Source organism: Chionomys nivalis, chromosome 22, assembly GCF_950005125.1.
Source record: "Chionomys nivalis chromosome 22, mChiNiv1.1, whole genome shotgun sequence".
Lineage (NCBI taxonomy): Eukaryota > Metazoa > Chordata > Mammalia > Rodentia > Cricetidae > Chionomys > Chionomys nivalis.
In genome coordinates this window covers 10229218-10254352 of record NC_080107.1, presented here as the reverse complement: position 1 = coordinate 10254352, position 25135 = coordinate 10229218, and the positions used below count along the sequence as shown (strand labels likewise).

General features: G+C 37.3%; 1 protein-coding gene across 1 annotated transcript in view; it reads right to left on the bottom strand.

Annotated features, from left to right (window-relative positions):
- Ola1 (Obg like ATPase 1) overlaps positions 1-25135 on the bottom strand; it is a 123465-nt gene that overhangs the window by 33688 nt on the left and 64642 nt on the right. The window contains exons 6-7 of the mRNA XM_057755813.1: positions 20187-20267; positions 19783-19880 (exon numbers count right to left, since the gene is read on the bottom strand). Of these exons, the coding sequence (XP_057611796.1) occupies positions 19783-19880; positions 20187-20267 (179 nt within the window). The remainder of the gene's footprint in view (positions 1-19782; positions 19881-20186; positions 20268-25135) is intronic.

The following is a 25135-nucleotide window of genomic DNA, read 5'->3' as shown; positions in this document are numbered from 1 at the left end:
AGGATTTTAAAGACCCTCTCTACATAGTTACCGATTTGAAATATGCAGTAAGAGTTAGTCTGCATATTGAAACCACTGAATTTATACCAGATGATACAGAATTGACATTATTTATTATTTATTTAGTCACATGATACAATCGGTCCCATACAGGTCCTCCTGCACAAGGCAATGCAGAAATTGATCAATTATTGATCGAAATGTACTAAAGGCCTCAGAATTTCATAAAAAACATCATGTCAATAGCAAAGGTTTTTAAAAAAAGACTCTTCCATCACATGGCAACAAGCTAAGGAAATTATAAGAAATGTCCTACTTGTTCTTTAAAGAATCAAACACCACTACTTGCAGGAAGTAATCCAAAGTGTACTCAAAGGAATGAAATATGGCAGATGGATATGTTCCATTTTGTATAATTTGAAAAACTAAAATATGTACACCATACCATTGATACTTATTCAGGTTTTCGATGAGCAACGGATTTGAGTTTGGAAAAGGCTGATTCAGTAATCATACATTTGCTATAAGTTATGGCCACCATGTGTACACCTGTACAAATACAGACAAGGTGCCAGCATAGGTTTGTAAGAAAACAAAAGTGTTTTGCTTATTATAATATAAAGCACATTAAAGGTATACTATATAATCCTATAGGCCAGGCAGTTATAGAAAGATCAAACTGAACTCTAAAGGATATGTTAAACAAACAGAAAGGAATAATAAAGACCCCCCAGGAATATAGTGCATAATGCTTTATTAATTCTGAATTTTCTAAATGCTAATGAGAAAGGAACAACAGCTAAAGAGAGAGAATGAAGAGCTGAAAAAACTATGGAATAAAATCAGCTGATACACTTCAAAGATACAGTGATGTCAGGACATGGGTTACATTGGGAAAGGGGTTCTGCTTTCATTTCGACAGAAGAAGAAAAGCTATGGATACCATTAAAATTGATAAAGATTCAATTTGAACAAGAGATAGCTCTTAATTAGAAGAGAGGATAGTTCATCAAACAGCATGGCCATTTAATCTAATCTAATATAACCTACAAAAGTAACAAATGCTTTTCATCTGATCAGCTATAACTTGCCAAAAGTCAATCTCTCCAAAATTAGGGTTGGAGAAGGGTTTCATTTTTATCTTTTCAGGAGAATAAAGGTACCCAAATAAGGAATCTGAAGACTACTGGACAAATGAGATATCTGAAATAAGAGGAAAAATCAACCAGAAAAAAAGTCTCATGAAGAGTTTATTGGCCATTTCCAATGATAAAATTTCATAAATCTTCCCTTGCCTAAACTGCTGACAGTATGCTGTCCTAACTGGACAAACAGGACACAAAAGAAAGTGACTGTCAAACATTGTCAGGACAAGGAGGGACAGCTCTTCAGAATATCCTACTTCACAGAAAAGTCTGTCAGATATGCTAGGCCTGTAGGCCAAAGATGGATGTCCCATAGTTGCAGAGGAACTTTGGGTGAATGTCCAGGCAGACAGCTGTTTCTGTCATTTGTCTCATTTTTTTGGAAGTTACTTACTTGCACTTCCAGCTTACTCAGTTAATATTATTTCCTTCTTGGGTCTCTGAGGGAATTGAAGACTAGATAGTTACAGTTTCCTTGTTTACCAGACACAGAAAGCAAGTTTATTTGGACTCACCAAGATAGGCTAGATATGGAGTATTTTCTCTGAACTTGCATTCTATGAATGCAAATGGACTAGACATTGCTGATATATTTATGGCCCGTATATATTGTATATAGTTATTGTACTTATTGTATAGTTTTTCTTAAATTAGTTATAGCCTTTTTAAATTTTAGACAAAAAAGGGGAAATACAATGGTATATTATTTGTGTTTTAATAAAGAAAGCTTGCCTGAATATGTGGCAAAGTAGCCACAGCCATACAGCCAGGCAGTGCTGGTGCACGCCTTTAATCCCAGCACTAGAGAGGAATATAAGAACGGAGGAGATAGGTCTCACACTCAGTCTCATTTTGAGGTTTCCAAGAGGCAGGACCGCCATTTTGGACTGAGGTAGAGCTAAGAGTTAGTGGCTGGCTGCTTTGCTTTTCTGATCTTCAGGGTGAACCCCAATATCTGTGTCTGGGTTTTTATTATTTGTCCTACAGAGAAGAAGTGATAGCCACTTTCCTTTGTAATTTCATTTAATATTTAAGAATGTTTAGGGATTGATAATCTGTTCAGTGTTTGATAGTGGTCATAGGATTCAAGTCCACTCAACCACAAAGTTCTTGATTCTTCCACTAACCCACGATGTTTGCTCATTTCTAAAAGCTCAAGCAGTGGACTGAACTATATTTTTCAAATGATATCAACTACCTACTTATACTCCGAACACTGCTGAATTCTATTGTTTTTTTCTGCTGAACTGACAATGGTTATAGTCATTATTGTCTCCCATGAGGGACTGGTTCTAGGAATTCCACAAATTCTAGGTTATGTGTCTCACTGTAAAAACAGTATTATATGTGCATAACCTACCTGTTTTTCCCATATACTTTCATTTCTAGGTTACTCAAAAATACTTAATATAAATGTTATATTAATAATTGTATTGTTTTGAGAATAATGAGTAGGGGAAAGATTTGTTTATGTTTACTAGCTATTCAATTTAAAAAGTAGATTTAAAAAATCTATTTTATTTAATTCATAGGTGTAGAACCTACAGACAGGGAGGGTCAACTATACACAATGCTTTTAAAGAGGAAGGAAAAATGAGCTGCAGGGTAAAAGACAAGTGAGGTTAAAACAAGTTGTCCCCCCAAAATAAGATCACGGTTATGTGCTTCATGAAAAATTCTACTGAGGAAGGAAAACTGATGATTGAGAAAGCGTTATTTCAGTAGGTGAATGGGCTATCTCATCCCATGTACTGCACAAAGGCTAGTGATGGCCAGGTGGAACTTGGAGCCGGTAAATCACTGCAATGTTTCCTTTACACATTATCAAATGACTTCTTAAAGAATAATCTATGCCAGTAAAATTACAGGATCTTCACTCAAATTTCAGGACCTATGAATGAAACTCCATGGAGCAATGGTGATTGCTTGGGTACACATAGTCTACTACTGCTTGAGACGCTGCAATGGGGAGCGCAGACCTGCAGAGCCGAGCTCTCGACTGCGTCAGAGAGGTCTGGGCAGAATAGCCTAACTCCACACAATCTAGATGTGTTATTACATCTAGACGGGGTATCTACAGCACATCCCTCCCCTCACGGCTTGGGGAGCAGTGTGCAAGAGGGGCACACAGAGCCAGAGGAGGTGGATGATGTTGAGAAAAGTGGTTTCCAGACACAACGGTGCAGTGCACACATGAACTCAGAGATTTTGACAGCACTCACAACATCAACACATGCTAAAGTCAGTCAAAAATCCAGCACATGGGAGTGAGGTGGGCACAACAGCTCAGTCCTAGTTGAGGAGGTGTTGGCATTTGACGACTACCTGGAGAGGGTAAGTATGGTTTTCTTCAACGGAATAACACCTTTTGACCACACTCCAGGGCAGGCCCACATGCAGGAGGATTTGGTGGGTTTCTTTCTTGGGGTGGGGTTGATGGAAAGAGACAGAGAACATGATGGTGGGTGGTCAGGAAGGTGCAGGAGAATCTGGGAGGAACTGGGGAAAGGGTGACTATGCTGACAGTTCACTGTGTGAGATTCCCAAACACTAAAGAAAACATTACTTTTAAAAAAGCATTGAAATAAAGGCAGTAAAAACAATGGGTATTTGGCCAGGTATGGTGGCCCTTCCCTTTAATTATAGCACTTAGAGGCAGGGGGGTCTACATAGTGAATTCCAGGCTAGCCAAGGGTACAAAGCAAGACTTTGACTCAATTTTTAATCCCAGCACACAGGAGGCAAAGACAGGTGAATCTCTGAGTTTCAGTCCAGCCTGGTCTACAGAGTGAATTCCAAGATGGCCAGGGCTACACAGAGAAGCTGTCTTTAAAAAATAAAAAAGCTAAACCAAAGCAAAAATAAAATCAATAGATGTTTAATCATTCTTCATTCACTCATTACTCACTAAGTCCATCGTCAAGCACTGGAAATATAAACAAACAAGCAATTTCCCCCTATTCACAGAGACAAAAACAAGACAGCAAAGCAAGATCACATTCTATCGCGGTTCCAATGAAAACACACATGACAGCACAATAGACAGGAGGCAGTTTGGGAGTTTCTCCAGACACCTCTTTTGAGGAGGCTCTAGGAACCTTGGCGGGAGGCTGTGGTATGGATAAAGCAGACAATGAATGTGTTCAGACTGCCCAGCCCCAGAAGCAGGCTACAGGAAATGACACTGTGAGCAGCATGTGCTCAGACTACTTTCCTGAGATTTCCAGGGTTCCCACCACCAAGTACACACAAGTGTAATTGTGTGATAGGTTCAAATGGCTCAAAAAAGAAATAAAAACAATAAAAAGTGCAGCATCATATCATCACTTAATTACCAAGCAACAGGACTCGTTTCAGAAAGACATTTACACTTACACACACACACTTTTTTTTCTATAGTGGGAAAAACATGTAGGACATTGGCAAATCAAACACGAGAAATGAAATTTAAATAGTAGCCATGGCTTAAAATAAAATCAGGCCTTTTTGCTTTTATTCTATAAACACAAAACAATTAAATAATTCTAGAAACAGCAAAATATTCTTTCATTGCATTCAATACAGCCTAACATACCAGTTGAAGCTTGAAAGATGGTAAGCTATAAACTTGGAAAGAAAGCTGGTGTCATTTGGTCATTCTGAACATGTTCCAACATAACTTGAAAACAGAAACTGCACACTTGGAAATTGCCTTTACAGTTTGTTCTATGCCTAAAATTAATTTGTTATCTTAATTTTAGAGTACAAATAATTTTCTACTTAAAATTTAAGCACATTGAAGTTGCATGAAAATCAACCATTTTAGACATTTATAAAATAAGCAGGCAATTCTGGATGATTTCTCCTTATGAATTGTGAGAAAACATGATTTCCAACCATTTGAAAAGTCAGATACAGGTCTATCAAAATGTAAGGTACAGTTCAATGCAATGATTCATAGTGTCTCTAATAGAAGGATTCAGCAGTTCTCAATTGAGACCTTTATTTCTTCTCTGAATAAATGATGCCTGAAATTTTTATTCTTGTTCTAATGGAATTTCAATGGCCTTCACTGCAAATCTACTGGAAATTTTTGCATATTAAGTGGAAAAAATTAAATGATGTTAACCACATTTTAATGTGATTAAGGCTGACAGGGTCATTATTTCTGCTAATCACTCAGTTTAAAAAGCTCAAACAAAACTTTATAACAGACAAGGTTTTTAATTTTATGTATATCTTGTTGAAATTAAAAAAAAAACTGTAGAAGAAAGAAGAAAAAAAAATTCACAGAACACACAGTCCTTGAAGAAAGGAAAACCAATGAGCAGCTCCGCAGCCTGCAGATGGGTTTCATTATACTTAATCTGGTGATGTAAAAACAAGAATGCAAAACAAGCTCATGCCGCACATGCTCCTCTGGTCCCCTTCCTTTTAAACACGGAGTGGGTAAGAAATGTACTTTGTAGAATTTTGAGTTCTGTGTTTCCTATTTGCTGCTAAATGGAAACAAATATCTTTTTTTCCTTTAGATCTTACAGCAAACTAAAAACAGAATTAATGCATAATTCTGCCTCAACCAATTCTTCATGTTCTGTATTCTATTTTAATCTATGCCATACACTACGAGTATTTCAGATGCATAAAGATAAACTAAAAACCATGATACAAACCTCCAGAAGAAGTGACACTAATTGCTATCAGCAGAGTGACAGGGGTTTTAATGACCAGCAGTACATACAGATAATTTGTTATTTCTATTTTCTGGTTCCAAATTTACTTTGCCTACTGGACATTCTATACTAGAGCCAAATGCTGAATTAATCCTTAAGCTCATGGGCATATGGAGTAACTCTGAGGCTCCATCTACGAAGGGCCATTTGTGACAACACACACTAATAGTCCAGAGACAAATGAGTAGGAGCCAAGCCCAAATAACTTGATCAGCGTCTCCTCTAATTTGCCGAGCGTTTCAGTATTCTCCGTAAGTAACCTGTGGCGAGGGATATAACACATACACCTACACAAGACTGCACTGAATACCTCACTACCTTTTTGTTGACTGCAAACTGCTTAACCAATACTGTCTGTTGAAGATTATCTTTCAATTACTGACACGGTAATTCCTAGAAGCGGTCTGAGGAACATAACTCACCCTGACATATAAATGCAATGTGAGCAGCCCGAATTTAGGAGTTAAGCTTTTACTGAAATACAATTAGTTAGCTTTTAGAAGGCTATGATGAGCACAGGGTTTCTGTAAAGAAGCCCACACCTGGAGTTCAAGCAGTCTAATTCATGTTGACTCACCGCAATCTAGTAAACTCACACCAAATTTATTAAACTAAAAACAAACATCTCGTACACAAAAGATTAGATACAGTTTGCATTGTAGTTTAAGACAATATGAAACTATGATTATTTCAAATAACAAAGTAGCAATTATAAAACTTCAACTACAGGTGCAGTACCTTATCCAAGCCCGATCGTCCTTTTCACGGTAAATTACTCAATTGCAGGCAAACAGAAAAATGAGTTTACCTCCTGATCACAATCTAAGCAGCTAACTAACAAGAGCAGAGCACCTGGCCATAAGCAACTCCTCTGAATGCGATATATGCTAACGCCTGAAAAATTGCTGTTCTACTTTCATATTAAACACCAGAAGCAAACTACTTTTCAGTAAGAAGCTCAGGCTTCTGTGCAGAGAAAGTGATTAGAGTCAGAGTAGATTATATAAATAGCAAGAAAAGAATTCAACTTGAGTGCTGCATTGTGCCGTAATCCTTCTTGTCCGCAGAAAGAATTAATATCACTGAACTTTTTTAGAGTGATGCTATGCACGGGTGCATCAACTAATAACCCTCCAGAATGTCTCTGCTCATCTAAGAAGAGTCCCTGCTGAACGTTCTAATGCATCTTATTGTGAGTCTTCAGCAAATAAAACTTCATGTATGAGCTCATGATGTGCTCTGCGGCCGGAAAGTCGCAGGCTCTGTGGGAAGCTCTTTATCTTCCCAGCAGTCAGTTCTCCGAGAACATCAGTGCAGCTACTGTAGTTACCTGTAGATTACTTGTATTTTCTCACATCTGTGTCCAGCAATCTAAACCATGATGATAAAGGGTCATTAGGTTTTGAGTGAGGAAGGGGGTGGACTAGACAATTTGTTCTGATAAGCTCCTTGTTGGGAGCTCCGGTTTAGAATGTGAAATGTCGGACATACACAGTTTTACACTGAGAGGGAAAAGAATTTCACTTTTCTTCACAAACAATTAAAACTAAAGCAGTCTAATGCCTCATTATAGTCTGCTGACTCTCATTTTACTGAGGTGCCTCACAATTAAAAGCATTTAAGACAAATAATTTTCTGCTTTTAAAATGGACGTCCACGCTCTATTAGCCACAAAGAATTCGGGCACAATTACTAAGATAACTGCTGTTTGGTGCACAGCAAAGCAATTTCCCACAGTGGGACTTACAGTTCAATTTACCAGTTGGGCAAATATTTTGTGCTCTGTAGTGGCCTAGAGAGTTAAAAGCCATAGGTAACATCAAGAAGTGTTATACTTGGAGAAAAGTTTCTTCAATACAAATGGATGGTTTAGATTTCAAAGGATAAAGAATATCCTAAAAGCAATCCCCAATTTAATATTTTAAATTTAAAGACTAAATGCAAAACACAACTGTTACACAGGGTGTATCTCACTTTCTTCTCACTACCCAAAACAAAGGCCGAGAACTGAAAACATTATATCCTGTTTGTAATGGATTCAAATTCATTCTAATACTTAATCACACTTTTTCAGTAAGCAGCTGATAAAATGTTACATTCCTGATAAGATTATGAAATAGCAATGCTAATTACTTAATTTGAAATGGTTGAGAATAATTGTGTCAGACTACAGGAATACATGTCTACAAGTGTGTTCTGTCCTTCAGATAACTGCATGTGGAGAGGCAGGAAAGAAGATGTGTATTGCAGGGTGAAGACACTGTCCTTGGAGCCACGATCTCCCTCACGACTAGGTTTGCTTTCTTCAGGGCGATACTATGCTCTCTTCTGAAAGGATATTTTAAGAAAACAATGACTGGGATAAATAAAATACTGCCCGGCCTCAAGGAACAACATTAAAATAACAAAAGTATGTGAATAAAGGCACACAATATTTTTAAATGAAACATCAAGTAGTGATTTGAGGCTTTGGGGGGTGGGACAGTTTAAAAATGGTATTTATTTGGATTGTTTGAAGGCTTTCCAATGTTGCTGGAGAAGAAAAACACAAATACTATTTTCAAGGTCATTTGCTAGCATTAAACACAAGCAAACAATATTTTCTAAGATTAAAAACAAACAGAAACATTTAAACCCCCACTCTGCCTTTAAATGCACAAAATACCAAAAAACCCTCTCGCCAAAGCTGAAGGACAGGGCACTATCAGCAGTGTAGACATTTCCTAAAATACAAATGATCAGAAAATAAAAGATTCTGGGGACGAACATTAGCATCCGAAGGCAGTGTGAGAACACAAACCCATGACAATTATTCATGCGCCAAGCAACTGTAAACCTAAATCATTTCTCAAGACCTGGATGTGTCAGGAACTTTGACAATTATGACTGGAGCCAGGAAACTGTAGCACCGCAGAATTTCTTATGAATTTCTCCAGTTACTTTTTATAAATGCTGTCTTGGATGACAGCTTAATGTGTACCACATGCAATATTTATTCTTCTTCAGTGTCAGACTGTCTAGCCATCCCAGGGAATACAAAGAATGTCACTTATTAGGATAAAAGCACAAGGAAGGTAATCAAGGACACATGTAACATCAGCCAATCATGCCCCATTTCGGCAGCCTACTCCATTCATAACAGTTCAACAATTATTTGCTTGCTGATAACTTGCTCTCAGGCTGTGTGTGTTCACCATAATGGTGGTTTGCATTTATTTTGCTCTTTAGAATTGGACACTTGCTGTGCCATACGTATTTGTCAAAACTTTATATCTTCTGTCAGAGATGGGTGAGAATATAAAATAATTTCTGTTTGTCAGGAACTCCTAATACAACAATCAGTAACCCTTGATGTCAATAGGGCACTAAAATAAACCATAAAACTGCAAACCATAACTACGAACTATTTCATAGAGTAAAAAGTCCCGAGTGGTAACTGCAGGAAGCAGGCACTCCCGCTAAGCCACACATGGCCACTGAACACGGCTAAGGATGGCGACTAGCCTCGCTTCTCCTTTTGTCTCACTTTCTCAAGTTCACGAAGCTTACAGACCCCTCCAATCTAATCTGGTGGTCTTGAAGCTATATATTCTAAATGTCCACATAATAACACAAATACCTGACAATCCATACACGTTTTAAGAAATTAATAACATTTAAAATAAAATGTCCTAGTACATACAATAATCATGCTTTGTATAAATTTAAAAAAACACATAATTCCTCAATCATACTTAGTTCAAAAGCTTTATTTACAGATATGGCTTTGCAGCTGTGTTATAATAGCCCTTAAAAGCTCTTGATTCACACAACCACATGTTATCTCTGAACACAGAAAAGAAAGCAAATGGTTGCTATCACTGTATTCTCTTGTTCTGTTCTCTTTGTCTCTGTTAGAGATCTGGCCAGCATTAGCTTAAAGTTGTAGGATATAAGAAACGGTTCTGTATAACTCCTTAAAATATAATTGGGGAGAAGTCCCATTTTCAGATAATAAAAGGATTCTTACAGATTTCCTTTCCAATCTTAAGAATTGTCTTGTAACATAACTTAGTTATTTAATATATTAAGTGATTTACTTCAAGCTATTCAGTCCTATAATGTAGTTACTGACTAGAAAAGAAAATACAGAGGACTGAGATTCAAAACTCCTATTGGTTAGAAAGGTATAGGGACAACTTTTAATTGGTGAAAAAGGGGACACAGCATGATTTGCTAAGGGCTGTCATTCCATATAAGTCCTGAATGCCAACCGGGCAGTAAGCTACAGCTTAATGTACTTAAACAAGGGCAGAGATTAAGAGAACATACTGGCTTATTGACAAGTGTGTTTACACACACTCATGTACTTTTCTCAGAGAATCAGAAGAATTAGATAAATCACCCTTAAATGATTCCACCTTAGAGCTGTTCACCTTAGTATATACACGGCATGCTACTCATTCTCAGAGCTCTTAAAGACCACCAGACAGCTGAAGAAGGCGAGCACTAGAAGGAGGCCAATCAAACCGCGCTGAGTCAGCTTTCTGAACTTTGCAATTATGCTTGTTCTCTGGCAGGTATGAGTTTTTGTATAACATATATATATGTTATATATGGATACAAACAACATAGAAAATTCTTTGCATGCTTTTTGCTGCATTAAAATGTGTTATAATGAAAAAATGTTTTATACTTTCTCTCATGAGTTCAAACTAAAAGAAATCTTCCAAATATTTAACTAGGTTTCTTATTTCATGTCTCTTAACCTTAAGTTGTCTTCATAAATGAGGTTGTATTTTGTCTTCTGAGGCGCTTAGAAAAATTAAACACTTCAACAGAACATATTTCAATGTCCCCAAAAAGCATTAAACAAATGGTAGTTATTTCTCCCAAAGACATGTATGTATGATGGACATATATATGCACATATATACACACATGTAATGTTCTTTCCCTTACACTGCTATGTGTTAAAATAGTAATTACACAGAGTAGTACACAAATCATTCATTTCGTAAAAGAGACAAACACAGACAGACAAGACACACATCTCTGCTTTAAAATTAGTTCTCCAAAGCAAATCCTTATGCTGATAATGGGAAAAACAGCAATGACTATCCAGTAACAATAATCAGCCCAGAAAACACACATAGAAGGTAGATTATACAGACTGAACACGTTGAACTTATGTACTTAGGAGTGTATGTGTATATAAACACACATGTTCATTTGCACACACGCATGTGTGCACACACATATGTATGTAATAACAATTAATGAAAAATGAGGCCATGATTGAAAGAGAACAGGGAGGGGTATACGGGAAGGCCTGAACAGAGAAAAGGGAAGAAAGTAAGTGATGTAATTATATTATACTCTCAAAATGGAAAATTAGCCGGGCGGTGGTGGCGCACGCCTTTAATCCCAGCACTCGGGAGGCAGAGGCAGGCGGATCTCTGTGAGTTCGAGACCAGCCTGGTCTACAAGAGCTAGTTCCAGGACAGGCTCCAAAACCACAGAGAAACCCTGTCTCAAAAAAACCAAAAAAAAAAAAAAAAAAAAGGAAAATTAAAAAATATCAAAATAAATCTATTATTGAAAATGTATTGAATATAGTATGTGGTTAAAAACACATGTGGACTCGGAGTTCAGAGATTTAACATTTGTTCACATCTCGAGACCTAAGTTAGATCTCCAGCACTAGACAATAAAGAAACAAACCAACCAGTGTTTGGAGAAAGCGGCTGTCTTTTTTTTTTTCTCTTCAAGATGTATTTATTTTATTATTCTATGTGCATGAGTGTTTTGTTTGCATGTATGTCTGTGCACCATGTTCATATCTGGTGCCCACAGAGATCAGAGAAGTGCACTGGATACCCTGGGACTGGAGATAAGAATGGGTGGAAACAGTTAGATGCTGGGCATTAAACCCAGGTCACCTGCAAGAACACAAGTATTCTTAACCACTGAGCCAACTTTCCAGCCTGAAAGCAGATGTCCTAAAAGAAAATAAATATACATTTTCTACATAAAACTATTTTAATCATTGTCTCTACAAAGACTGTTAAATTGGAAGAGTTTCAGAGGTAAGTCCACCAATATAACAGATACATTAAATGTTGTTTTCAGCTGGCATTTCCTAATTATATTATGGTAAATTTTTAGTCTCAAAAAATTGTAAAAATCTAAGATTTATGTCTATGTGTGTGTGTATATCATGTATGTGCAGATACCCACAGGAGGCAGGAGGCATCGGGGCGCTGTGAACCATCAGACATGGGAGTTATGAACTGAACTTGGGTCCTCTGGGAAAGAGCCATTCCTCCAGCCCTCAAACTCTATGTAAAATGTGATATATATCTAACAATAATAATAAAGCTTTACTGACATAAAATGTATCGCATAGGAATGTGCCTGGGTGGCTCTTTCTACACTGGCAGCATCGCCAATGACCTGATACTGAGATAGATGACAAGCAGTGAGGGACAGAAACGACCTCCGACCTCCGCAGAGACAGCTCAGGTTCAATCCCAACGCCTCTCACTGGCTGACTTCAGTCAGCTTCCTTAATTTCCCTATACAAGGTTTTTCTTCTTCTGCAGGTGAGTGGTGATAATTCTACTTTCTAGGCTGTTGGGATTGTATTACGAGTGGCACACCGAGTACATGGCACGATGTTCACACCAAGTCCAGCATTAGGCATACAAATTATTTGCCACAACTCTAGTTTGTGGTATAATCTCCATTCCTACAACTTGCTCATCCTGGCAGTAAACAATTATTCTTAACTAACAATGGTGTGCTATTTTTAAAAAGGGATCAAATATCTCCTCTTTAAAGTGATTTAGGAAGTATTTCCTTATCCAAAACACACTTAAGAATGGATGCTAAATTAGCCCCTTTGCATCTTAACAGGAAGGCATTACATTACAAGGCAAGGCAAAAACAGTGACAACAGAAGCATGTCCTAAGAACAGCGTACAGGTCTCAGGTTTGTGGAAATTCATACTTTATCCTATGCTTGCCACTTGGCTTCTAGTCATCACACATGGAACAGGCAGAAATACCCAAATTAGCTGGATCTATTTTGTCACACACACACTCAAGTATTTGGGCATTTTCTGTAATCTCTCCAACTGTCCTATCTAAAGTGTGCAGGATATTATTTATATAAATTTCACAAATTTTTTTATTAATGTCTTTGCAGTCTCTAAGCTTCAAGTGCCTGTCTCGCAGCAGGAACGTAAATAAATGGTAATCTATAATATGTCCTTTGGTTTGGCATAGGAAAATATAACCAGTGACATTTAAATATAGAAAAATAATTAAATTTTAGAATGAATATAGGATATGCTTAAAATTTATTGAATAGCATTATCTTTAAATTTAAATAAGAATCCTAAGTTCTTTTTAGGTAGTTTCTTGCTGCTCCATAACACAATAAAATCCAGACTCACCACAGCCGCAACTGACCTCTATCTCCCACTTAACCTCCTTGTCTTTAACTTGCCCCTGTGCTGACGCAGCCCATGTTCTCTCCGTGGTCAGGTTCTCAGAGTGCTGGCTCCTTACTTCATGAGGTCTTCCCTTAATTGCTTAGTTTCTATTCATTGTTCTAATAATTTCTAGACATCATATTTAATATCTTGTTGAATGTCTATTACCACGAGACATGTCTTAAAGGGCTTTTAAAAGAACAAGTTCTTAATTTTTTAAGAAAAGACGGCGCAATGACAATTTAAAAAGAGTATAGTAGTGGGAGCCAAGCAGCGACAATAAAGTCCTCTGAGCTGCCCACGGTAAAACTGCAGGGCCGTACCGATGCCACAGGGGTCGCCTGAGCTCCTGAGCTCCAGTGACATATGATGAAGTAGGATTCTTTACTCAGCAACAGAAGAAAAAGTATCCAGCAGGTAATACAGGACAATCAAATCCTTCTTCCTGCTACTAGATTAATTTTGAGCTATGATAATTGAGTTTGGAGAAATTTGTTTATATAGAATACATTTTACAAGAACAATAGAACAAAGTGTTCTCTACAGGAAAGTCTATGTAATTTGTCTAAAGTAAAAAAAAACTGAGTAGCAAAGATCACAACATTATTATTTCCAATTGTAATTACTTTTCTTTTCTGTTTTTCTTTGTCTTGTGACAGTCTCCCTAGGTTGCCCTGGATGGCCTTTAACTCAGAGATCCACTTGCCTCTGTCTTCTTAATCCTGAGATTAAAGGTGTGTACCACACCTGGCAAAACAATGTTTTTCCCAATAAATCAAACTTGTTGATCACAGCTACAACTACCTCTTTTACAATTAAAGCCTAAGAGTTTCCGAGAGTCTGTTTTTCTCACTCAACAGTGTTATTAATGGTGCACAGCATTTTGGGATAGCCTTCTTAAGTCTGATGAACTAGCAACTCTAAATATAAGCCTGGTACATGAAGAATATGTAGCACAGGGGCAAAGGTCAGAGAAAGTAATGCACTCTCTTATTCTGCATAGGCAGGGCATAATGGACAAAATCCTGAAACAGTTCAAATTACTGTTCACCTTCACCTTGTCCCAGGCAAACATGTATACCAGCTAAGACTCCATTCTATCTGCATAAGGTTCTGTCTCTCAATTCCAACAGTCTTCCACTTTCTGAACTTCAAAACTCTCCTCTACTTCTTCCAACCACTGATTCTCATTCTCTATTATCATATTTAATGTGTATGAACGTTTTGCCTACATACATGCCTGATGTCACTGGAGACCAGAAGAAAGGGTTAGATCCCCTGGGATTGAAGTTACAGATTATTATAAGCTACAACACTGGTACTAAGAAGAGAATCTGGGGCCTCTAGAAAATGAGCCATCTCCTGTCCCTTGAATTCCCATTCTTGATTACAGCTCATCTCAATACACAGTTTTGAAAACAAAATCAGATCTTGGTATATAGGTTTTTAAACAGTTTATCTTGAATTACCCTCCAGTGAGTACGGACAGGGCATCGGGGAAATTCTTCATGAACATGAATCACCAGTAATCTGAACAATACTGCAGAATTATAAACAAAATTCTTTCATTTTCTAGATCATAGGTGTCTATGTACATGTACAACAGTTCTCAACCTGCAGGTCAAGACCCCCCCCCCCCCCCGGGTCGGGAAGAACAACCCTTCACAAGGTCACAAACACAGGTATTTGCTTTACGATTCATAACAACAGCTAAACTGGTTACAGAGTCGCAATGGTTGGGGTCCCTACAAGACGAGGAATCCTGTATTAAAGGGTCCCAACACTAGGATGGCTGGGAAGCACTAGAGTATGAGGGATGCACACCTTCATCATTGGAGGTAGTGCTGAGAAGTACTTGCTGTCTTTAAAAAGGGCTTAAACCTTTTAATCTGTTGAAGATAGAAAAAAATATGAAATATATCCTGTTTATATAGAAAAATTAATCCTATGCATTTGATGAATTATGCCACTCAGAAAATACTGTTAGTAGATGATGCTTATGAAAATTACAACTCATGTTCCTAATGTATTATTTTTTTTAAAAAAAATTAACAAACTACCCTGCAAATAGAAGTAATTAGCCATAAATCATTCTGAACAAAATGCAAACAGGCCTCCACATATACATCTATTGTTTATACAGAAGACACAGTTCTATAATTACCATTCTTATGATGTGTACTAATATACTAATTCCACTTGATAAGAATTTGAAATCTCTGAAAGGGTAACTAAAACATTTAATGAAAACCAAGCAGAAGTTTGGCTCATAAATACTGTGTTTAAGTGTAGGTAAGGCAAGAGAACTGCTTAAAATTTAAGGCCAATTTGGGTTTCGTAAAAGAACAACAACAATAAAAAAAAGTAAAAACAGAAATTCACAAATATTATTACATGAAAATTGTATTAAAATGCAAAAATACACATGGAAAAATAATTCAGAGGCTGGTGAGATGTCTCAGTGACTAAAGACACTTGCCTCCAAGCTTAACATCCTGAATTTCATTCCAGGACCCGATGACAAAAGCATGCCCTGGCACCAACCATGTACACCTATATGCAAATAAATAAACTGAATTTACATTAAAAAATAATTTGGTGCCAGGAAGAGTTGCACATGCAGTTCCAGGACAGCCAGGACTGCTACAGAGAGAAACTTACTCTCGAATACACAAGCAAAAAACAAAGGCAAAATGTACAGGTAAAATAAGAAAAGATTAAATGTATTCCATGATTTTCCCCTAAGGCAATCACACAATATATTATTATTGTGAAGTTATTTTTGGTTTTGTAAACAAATATAAAAAACTAACGAAAGAAGAAAGTTGGGCAGAAAAAACCTGCACCAAAGCCAAGTGTGGTGGCGCACGCCTTTAATGCTAGTACGGGGGAGGCAGAGGCAGGAGGATCTCTGAGTTCAAGGCCAGCTCAGTCCACAAAGCAAGTTCCAGGACAGTCAGGGATACACAAAGAAACCCTGCCTTGAAAATCCAAAAACCAAACCAAAACCCAAAAACTTGAATCATACATAATAATATAAAGGTTAATAATAAATCTGAACCTGACACATTGTTTGTGACTGTTCTAAAGCTGGGAAGATTTCCAGGCGCCTACCTACGAGTCTTCAAACAATCTCATCATTCAGTGTGATGGCTTAGTAACCAGGATTAATGAAGAAGTGTGTATGCTTTAAAGTTTACATGTACTAGTATTTCTAGAAAAATATTTATATGGTACCAAAAACAAAACAACAACAAAATCCAAGTGCCCTCATCAACAGTTTACAGAACAGTAAAGACAGGATAGCACAGAGTGAAACATAATTGGTAGCTATTAGGTGTAAAAAATATCTAAAATGAGTTTGTTCTACTGATTCCATAATTGGACAGCATATATTACTAACAGAGCAGCAAAGGTGAAAGACTGAAATTTAAACCTCCAATTAAGCTGTGGTTTGACAGTTTGAATGTCCCATACCTGCTTGACACCATGACTCACCATGCAATCTAAAATGAAAATTAATACTGTGTATAATCTTGCTTGTAACAACTGAAAATGTTTAGAAAATGAATTGTTAAAAAAACTCATTAGCACCTACCAAATCAACAAAACTTTCTAAACAATTTTGTTTAATCATTTGTAACACTATCAGTGGTCTCTGTGGCTCTTCCTTAGTATCTTGATTGCTGTCATCTGATTGTAACACAGCCACAGTCAGGCCAGCTGCCACATCAGCCTCTCTTCTGGACCCAGTCTTAATCGTCCACCAGTGAGAGAATGAATTCAGCACTGCTGGAGCAGTAGAGACCTGGACTGGCTCTAGCTTTCACCTTTCCGAAGGTCAGTGTGCTCTAGTCAGTACACACTAGCCTGATCTTTTCACACGCTTCTTTTAAGAAGCTGGCATGAAAAGATAACATGCCACTATTTTAATTTAAGGTGAATTTTAGGCAGAATCCAACCTGTTTATCACTCTAGAAATGTGGCCTACTAAAATGAAGATAGTCTTCTTCCTGGGGTCAAAGTCACGGCCTTTTCTGATCTTTCCTAACCACTAATAATAACTTTCTACATTTAAAACATAGGTGTTTGTGTGTGTGTCCGCACGCACACGTGCACAGATGTGTGTGCAAATGTGTATTTTAAACAGTTTTCCTTTTGGTGCTAGAGACTAAACCCAAGGCCTGTACATGTTAGGCAAGTGCTTTAGCACCGACCAGTTCCCAGTCCCGTGAGCATGTTTATTATTGCTTCCTGCATCAATCTTAATTTGCTACACGGTAACCTTGAAACAAAATCTTTTTTTTGGTGATGGAGCAACTGATGCAAATGGGATTTAGAAACAAACAAAAAAAACCAAGATGCTAACAGAAGCAAATGGATTAAGGAGTTAAAATGGACTTTAACTATTTACATCTGCTTGGAGCATTACAAATGGTGAAACCTAGTGCTCATATCCTTCATAATAAAAATTCATTCTGTGCTTTAATACGCAGGCTATGTTACATAAACAGAGGATTCAAAGCTGCAGCAGAGTGGCTGAATGGAAGGAAAGTGGCAATCTTTCTGGCTCCAGTAGATGCCATTCCCTATCACACAGTGTTTCCCACTCATAAATACATGACAAATACTTCCTCAATCATGTTTTACGAGCAGGGATGCACAGGGGGTAGTCAATGGCTAGCTTGAGGGAAAATAGGAACAGCAGGCGGCAGAAACTGTACAGAAAATGGCTATGTGGTAAATTCTCTTCTGGAACATCACTCAGTTACCCAGTCTTTGATCTTTCAGCTCCAATTACACTAACTTCCACAAGATCTGGACACCTCCCCCCAACACACATATCCCAACCTCAGACCAGATCATTAGCTATACATAAAACCTACAAAAATTTGGTTTTATAAAATAAAACCATTCATACATCTATGTTGTTACAAATTAAAATTTGTTATTTAGACAAGAGCAGTTTCAATGGGCTATAACCATATCATCATCACAACTGGTCTCGCAGAAAACATGGGGTGTCTGGCGACAGCTAAATCACAGGCTGGCGTCTCCTAAGCAGTCTGTCTACCATCAGGGTCTGGGAAATGGTATTTACTATACAATTAGAGCCAGGGAGTTCTACCTGTAATCACTGAAATACAGGTGTGAGAAGCCCCTTTGGGCAAGGAAACCGACTCATCCCTTCTTATGTAAACTTTGATGTCTGTATTGTTTTACTCAGCCTCAGGAAAACTCACCATTCATACTTCCAGGAGAAGATTGATTAGCTGAAGTCAAATAATAAGTTTTAAAATCCTTTCTTAAAGGAAACAATTTCTGACACATTAATCATCAAATTTATTAGAGTTTGAAACAAGACAGAACTGATTATATTTTAAAGTTACTTTCTGGAGGACAATGACCAGTCTGAACTTCATTTTTATGTTAAATTTATGTTTTCTAGAACATTGCCAATAAAGAGGTTAAACTCAGTTTCCTATCAGAGACACAAAATGTCTTACAGCAATATCAACAGGGCATTTTTAGTTGCAGTAATTTCACAGAATTTATTCTAATGATTTATTGGAGTTAACCATCTGACATTAATTATTGTTTTGGCTTCCAGTCTATGAATGTTTATTTTTCAGTTTAAAGCCTTCTCACTCTTTGATATCATATGGAAATGAGAATTTTTAATGGAAAATTGAAACCATGTGCATCTAAGTACTTAATGAAGTACAGGGAGAAACCGACAATATATTTTAGGAGAATTCAGGTCTTTTTCTTGTACAGTTTTGATCTATCTCTATGACTCAATAGTACAGCATGCTGAGGAGGTAGTGAGGGAAGCCACAGTAAGCAGGGAGGCCAGGGTCTCCATGCCCACCTGAACTCAACAGCTCTCTTCAGAGTCCTAAGGAAGAGGAACAAATCTTGCACATTTTAGTTACATATTAGAACGGCAACATTTAAATGCAGTTTTTTACTCTGATACATTTTGGAAGTTTCAAGCCAGTATCTGGGACTTTTTTGCATCCAGGTTTAGCTTTTTTAAAAAAACTATTCAATCTGGATTTTAAAATTTATGCCAGTTATAACCCCTAGTAGAGGTTTAAAGGTCACCTGCAGTATCAATGTGGCTAGAAATTCTTGGCTTAAAACACTTTATTGACCAAATAACATTTTAGTCTCATTTTGTAGCAAAAACCAAACAATGTTTACATAACTTAAATTGGATAAGCAAACATGCACGTTTCAAAATTTTCTGATAATGTAATGTTCTCTTAGTGCAAACAAATTATTTAGGAGATTCATCTCTAAATGTAACATGAAGCAAAACTTTCTTATCATTTTCAACATTTTAAAATGAAAAGATAGTAAACATATTATACACATATCTATATGCTTTGTGTTAGCGATATGTGTACATATATAGATATGTATATCCAAAGAAAAACTTACCATTTGTTTTTCTTTCTTATATAGTCTTTTTCAGAAAGATTAACCAAGTAGACCATTGGCTTTGAGGTCAAAAATAAGTGCTTATTCAACACTTCAATCTAGAGTGGGAGACAGAGAAAGAACCCTTTCAAACGCTGAGTAAATATGGAGTAAACATTGAACATAAGCACTAATAGAGTAAACATTTCCCTTTATATAATCTTTGTTTGTAAAGGATTAGATGTTATGAAATATTTGAAGTGAGAGATGGGGAAAAGGAAAATATAAGCTTAGGAATCTGTAATAGCTAATAGAAATCAAAGCTTAATTGTATATATTACTAGATATAAGATAATGAGCAGCCCATTTTGTTATCTAAGAAATCAAAGCAAAGGCTGTAACGGACAAGAGTATTTACAACTTACCTCCTTGTCATTCCAATCATGATAGAAGCGTACAGGTTTCTTTTGATCTATAACCCAGGATTTGACTTTGCACATTATATCCTGTATATGATCAAGGAAAAAAATTCAAGATGAACACTTAAGCGCTTGATACTATGTACTAAAAGTTTCAAATCCTCAAAATAAAAATAACTTTTGTAATGAAAGGAGAACTAAGCCACACAAACAATATTTTGTATCTCAAAAAAAACCCTGAAGAACTAACTATTGATGAGCATTATTTTAGTGTACAAAGTTAGCAAAATTAGTTAACATAACATTATGAAAAACATAATTCAATCACATCAAAGACAGAATTTAAGAGTCCACATTATCTAGCGATTCCACATGTTATTTTGAAATGGGAGGGAGTATGCTGAAGAGAGACTAAAATATATGTTTCCTTATAAAGAAAAAACAAAGTAACTAATTTAAACCTATTATTGATTATTTACTCTACAAAATATTAAATGAACGGACCAAAACCTTTTTTCTTATGAATTAATTTTTCTGACAACACCGTCTCCCTGCCACTTCTCCAGTGCTTCCCCCACCCCAACCTGCCAAAGCCCCCATTACACAATGGCAAGAGCCCTGCACTGGTGACCTCCAACCAGCTGCATTCTCTTTCGGAACATCTCTCTCTGCTGGAAATCTAAAGGCCTTTTAGTTAGCAAGCCAGTGTGCATTCAGAAGGAGTAACTGCGGGAGGAGCCCAATGGGCTTTGTTTCTCTGGCCTTTCTTCACAGAAAGATTAATCATCTGTGAAATGGAAACGGCAAACAGCAAGTGACACAAACTGAACCCTTCAAGCCTTTCCTCATCAGCCCTGTGGGTCTGAATCTAAAAGCTGCGTGTGGCAAGGCTCTCCTTACAGGCAGGTGCTAATAAAAGGCTCTCAGGTCCCAAAGGTCAGACTCAGCTCTACCAGAAGAGGCACGGTTGAGAGTCATCTGGGCTTTTTGTTTGGGGGGAATTTTTGTTGTTGTTGTTTTGTTTTGTTTTTGTAAAGATAGTTTATGGGCCTGTTTTAAATATTCATTTCTTAAAATTTGTTGCAACACAATCATTAGTAATAGATTTCCTGAGAGTATTTTAACCATGACCAGTTGTTCTCTTATAAATGTCCGCTTCTATAAGTTATCTCAATATTTAGTATACCTTCCTTGCAAATCTTACTGTTACCAACAAGAAAAATAAGAAAAAGGCCCAACAGCCTTAGATCCTGATTTGAGGCCCTCCAGGGAAAGGACTTCCCATGGATTTTAACAAGGAAGGGGCAAGATGAAAACTTTTAATGAAATCTAACATGTTCTGCTTAAGAATAATCACTTTTACTCTTCTACAACTAAATTTCACTCATAAATGTTTAAAAGTGGCTAATGCAACACCATTTCCTACAAGGAGAAGATCAAAGTGCTATATTACAAATGCATTATGATTAAAAAAGCCCTGTGCAGCCTTGCTATTAACTGTTCTTTAAACCCTAAAAGGCTTCCCATAGATCTCACTTGGCACTGCATATACAACCTTTGACAAGTAATGTAGACCATTTTTATTCATTGCCTAAAATTGTAGGCAATTATGTGCGTCACACTGGCCACCTGCAAATTCTGAATGCCTGCTGCAGTTGTCAGTGCAAAAAACTAATGTCGGAGGGGATTAATCTAGGGGGAGAGAGTCCTCTTTAATGGCTCCAGCAGGTGAAATGGCCCAGCTGGTTACTAGAATGAGTGGCCAGAACAGCTTCTGTAGAGACATGCAACAAGGTTATACAAAAGAAGAAAACAGAGGCACCATCTTATACTTCATTCCATTAATCTTTCCAATTAAAAAAAGAAACCAGACAATAGAAAGCCAATTCAAAAATAAGGGAGGGAATTAATTTTAATCATATGACAGTATAAAATACTTCTGTGACAATAAGCACTTTTACAAAGCCAAAGGGTCTCACAAGAGCTGACCACCAGTGAAGGAATTCAAGTAGTGAGGTTCTTGCTTCAGACACAGAAGCACTGGAGCACTACTTTCCAGCTTTTTCCTTCAGACTATAGGAGCACTGCAGTTTTACATAAAGAGAATTAAGTCATACGTGAAGTTCACCAACAGTATTTTCCTTAGAAGCCACAGTTATGTGTTAGATTACTAAAGCATGCCAGTTTTACCTTAAGACAAAACAGAAGTAGATTGCAATCAGATAACATTATTTCACATAAATAACCAGTAGATGCTATATTAACAGTGTTCTTTTCTTATATAAAAAAATAATTTTAATTAAGAAATTTAAATGTTATAATCTATCTAAAAAATTTCTAATTAGACCAAAAGGGCATGAGATAAAATGTTTAATAGGCTAAGTAAATGTTTCCCTTATGTTTGTATATAAGCATACATATTAATAGATATACTATATTAATACATAAAAAACGAATAATGATTTTCAGTTAAATAAATTTATTTAGCTGAAGTGTATGTACTTTACCTACATTCAGCACATGGCACATAGTAAAAACATTACTAATCCCTTTGTATTAAATCTCTAATACATTTAAGTCATTTTGAGATTTCGTACTTCAAATTTTTATTCATGTGTGTCAGTTTGTGTCTGCCACATTGTGTCCAGTTGCCCAAGAAGTCAGAAGAGGGCTTTGGATCCCCTGGAGCTGGAGTTATAGGCAGTTGTGAGCCTCCTGACAGTCGGGCTGGTACTGAATTCAAGTACTCTGAGAGAACAGCGAATATTCCTGCACACTGAACCATCCATCTCCCTAGTCCCTCGGGTTTCATAGTATTTCCTTTTATGAATATAAATGCTTTGCCGGTATATATGTCTGTGTGCTATGTGTGCCTGATGCCCATGGAGGTCAGGAGAGGGTACTACATCTCTTGGAACCTAAGTCACAGATGATTGTGAGCCACCAAATGAGGTGTCAAGAACTGAACTCAGGTCCTTCCTAAAAGCAGCCAGTGCTCTTAACCAATGAGCCATCTCTCCCACCCAAGATCTCATATACCTTTCCTATCTTATGTAGAAATACAGATTTTGGAATATGAACCTGGACTGCTTTTGTAACCATCTAACATTTCATTTTAAAAATATATTCTGTGCATTATTAAGGGCAGCACACAACGCCTGTCTGCGCTCCATGCGCTACCATACAGTTCGCGACCTTCGGGCAAGGGATCGACCTTCGGACACAGACTCACACAGACAGAGAGACAGGGACACGGACCTCTAGTTACTGGTAAGAAGCCCCCTATTCAATAGCACCACGGAGGCTTATATACCTGTCAGGTGGGCCAACAGGTGAAAAACTTTATCCTCTGATCCTCAAGGCCAAGGCAACCCGTGCTCGTGAAGCAGAGCTGGTAAACAACTTTGACACAGCTTTCAGTAACTCAAATCAGAAGGAAAGTAAAGATCTCTAGCAGGGAAGAGCAGCTGGAGGCCAGGACTCCAAACGGTCCCAACAATTAAGAATAAACTTGCCAGGCAATGGTGATGCACACCTTTAATCCCAGCACTCAGGGGGCAGAGGTAGGCGATCACTGTTGAGTTCGAGGTCAACCTGGTCTATAGAATGAGTTCCAGGACAGCCAAGGCTACAAAGAGAAACTCTGCCTCAAAAATCCAAACCAAACCAAGTCAAACCAAAAATAAAACAAAAGAATAAATTTGTCATATGAATTTTGTATTAGCTTGCAGTTTTATGAGTATACTAAATCTTAGAGCTAACAAGATATGCTTAAGTATGGAAACAAAAAGGGAAAGTGGAGATGTAGCTTGGTGGGAATGACGGATTCACAGGGTCTTGGCTTTGATGCTAGCACAGTTCACTAAGAAACAAGGGAGGAAGGTGGGCTTGAGGTAGTGCTCTTGCACATGGTTTTAGATGCAGGACCTTGATTGAAAAATCAAAGGGAAATCAAGTCAGGAATTAAATATACTCATTTGAAGCTCAGAGGATAGATCAAAGCTAGACACAAATTTAGAACTTATCTGTAATTAGACAATGAATTGGAACCACAGACAGGGATATGACCACATAGGGAAAGACTTTATATCAAGAGGAGAGCTGTTATGATTCAAATGTGAACTGTCTCCCACAGGTCCACATCTTTAAACAGCTAGTTACCAGTCAGCTGTCGAGGCTGTGCAACTTCAGAAGGTAGGGTCTAGTTCAGGGACTGGGTCATTGGGAAAAGGTCTTATGGTTTTAGAGCCCAGATATGCTTTCTGTCCTGTCTATATTTGTTTCCTGATGCACAGAGCTATGAGCAAGTAGCCTCCTACGGCTGTGGGTGTGGCTTGGAGCTGCTTTTCCCATGGTGATAGACTAAGACCAACTCTTCAACTAGAGCTAAAATAAATTCTTCCCCCCTTTAAGTTGTTTCTTGTCAGGGTTTTGGCTACAGCAGCAAGAAAAGTAATCAGTGCACAAGACTGCCTCACCATGTAGTTCCTAAGTCTTTGGAACCAATTTATAGAAGAGATGAGAAAGAGTTCAGAGCTGCAGGCTACAGCAGAGCTCCTAAAACTTATCCACTCATAACCCCTTTACACCTGAACAAATTTTTAATGGCCCTGTATATACAGCTATATAAAATATGCAAATTAACCAAACATTTACTGATAATAAACCATAAAGAATTTATTTTAAAACTATTTTACATGCACATAATATTGTCATTTATTAGGAACTAGAGTAAAATGTGTTTACTCTACATCAGGAATTAAATACTGGCTGAACATTTGATGCCACAGAATGTATAGCACCTGCAATGTTTTCCAAGCTGACTGTCAGTGCTGAGAAGGTCCTTTGCAAAAATACAAGCACAAGATAGCAGATGTATGTTTAGGGCTATTTCAGAAATTGTTGGAAATTCTGTCTTCATTCCAAGCACAAAATTTTCATTTAATAATTAAAAA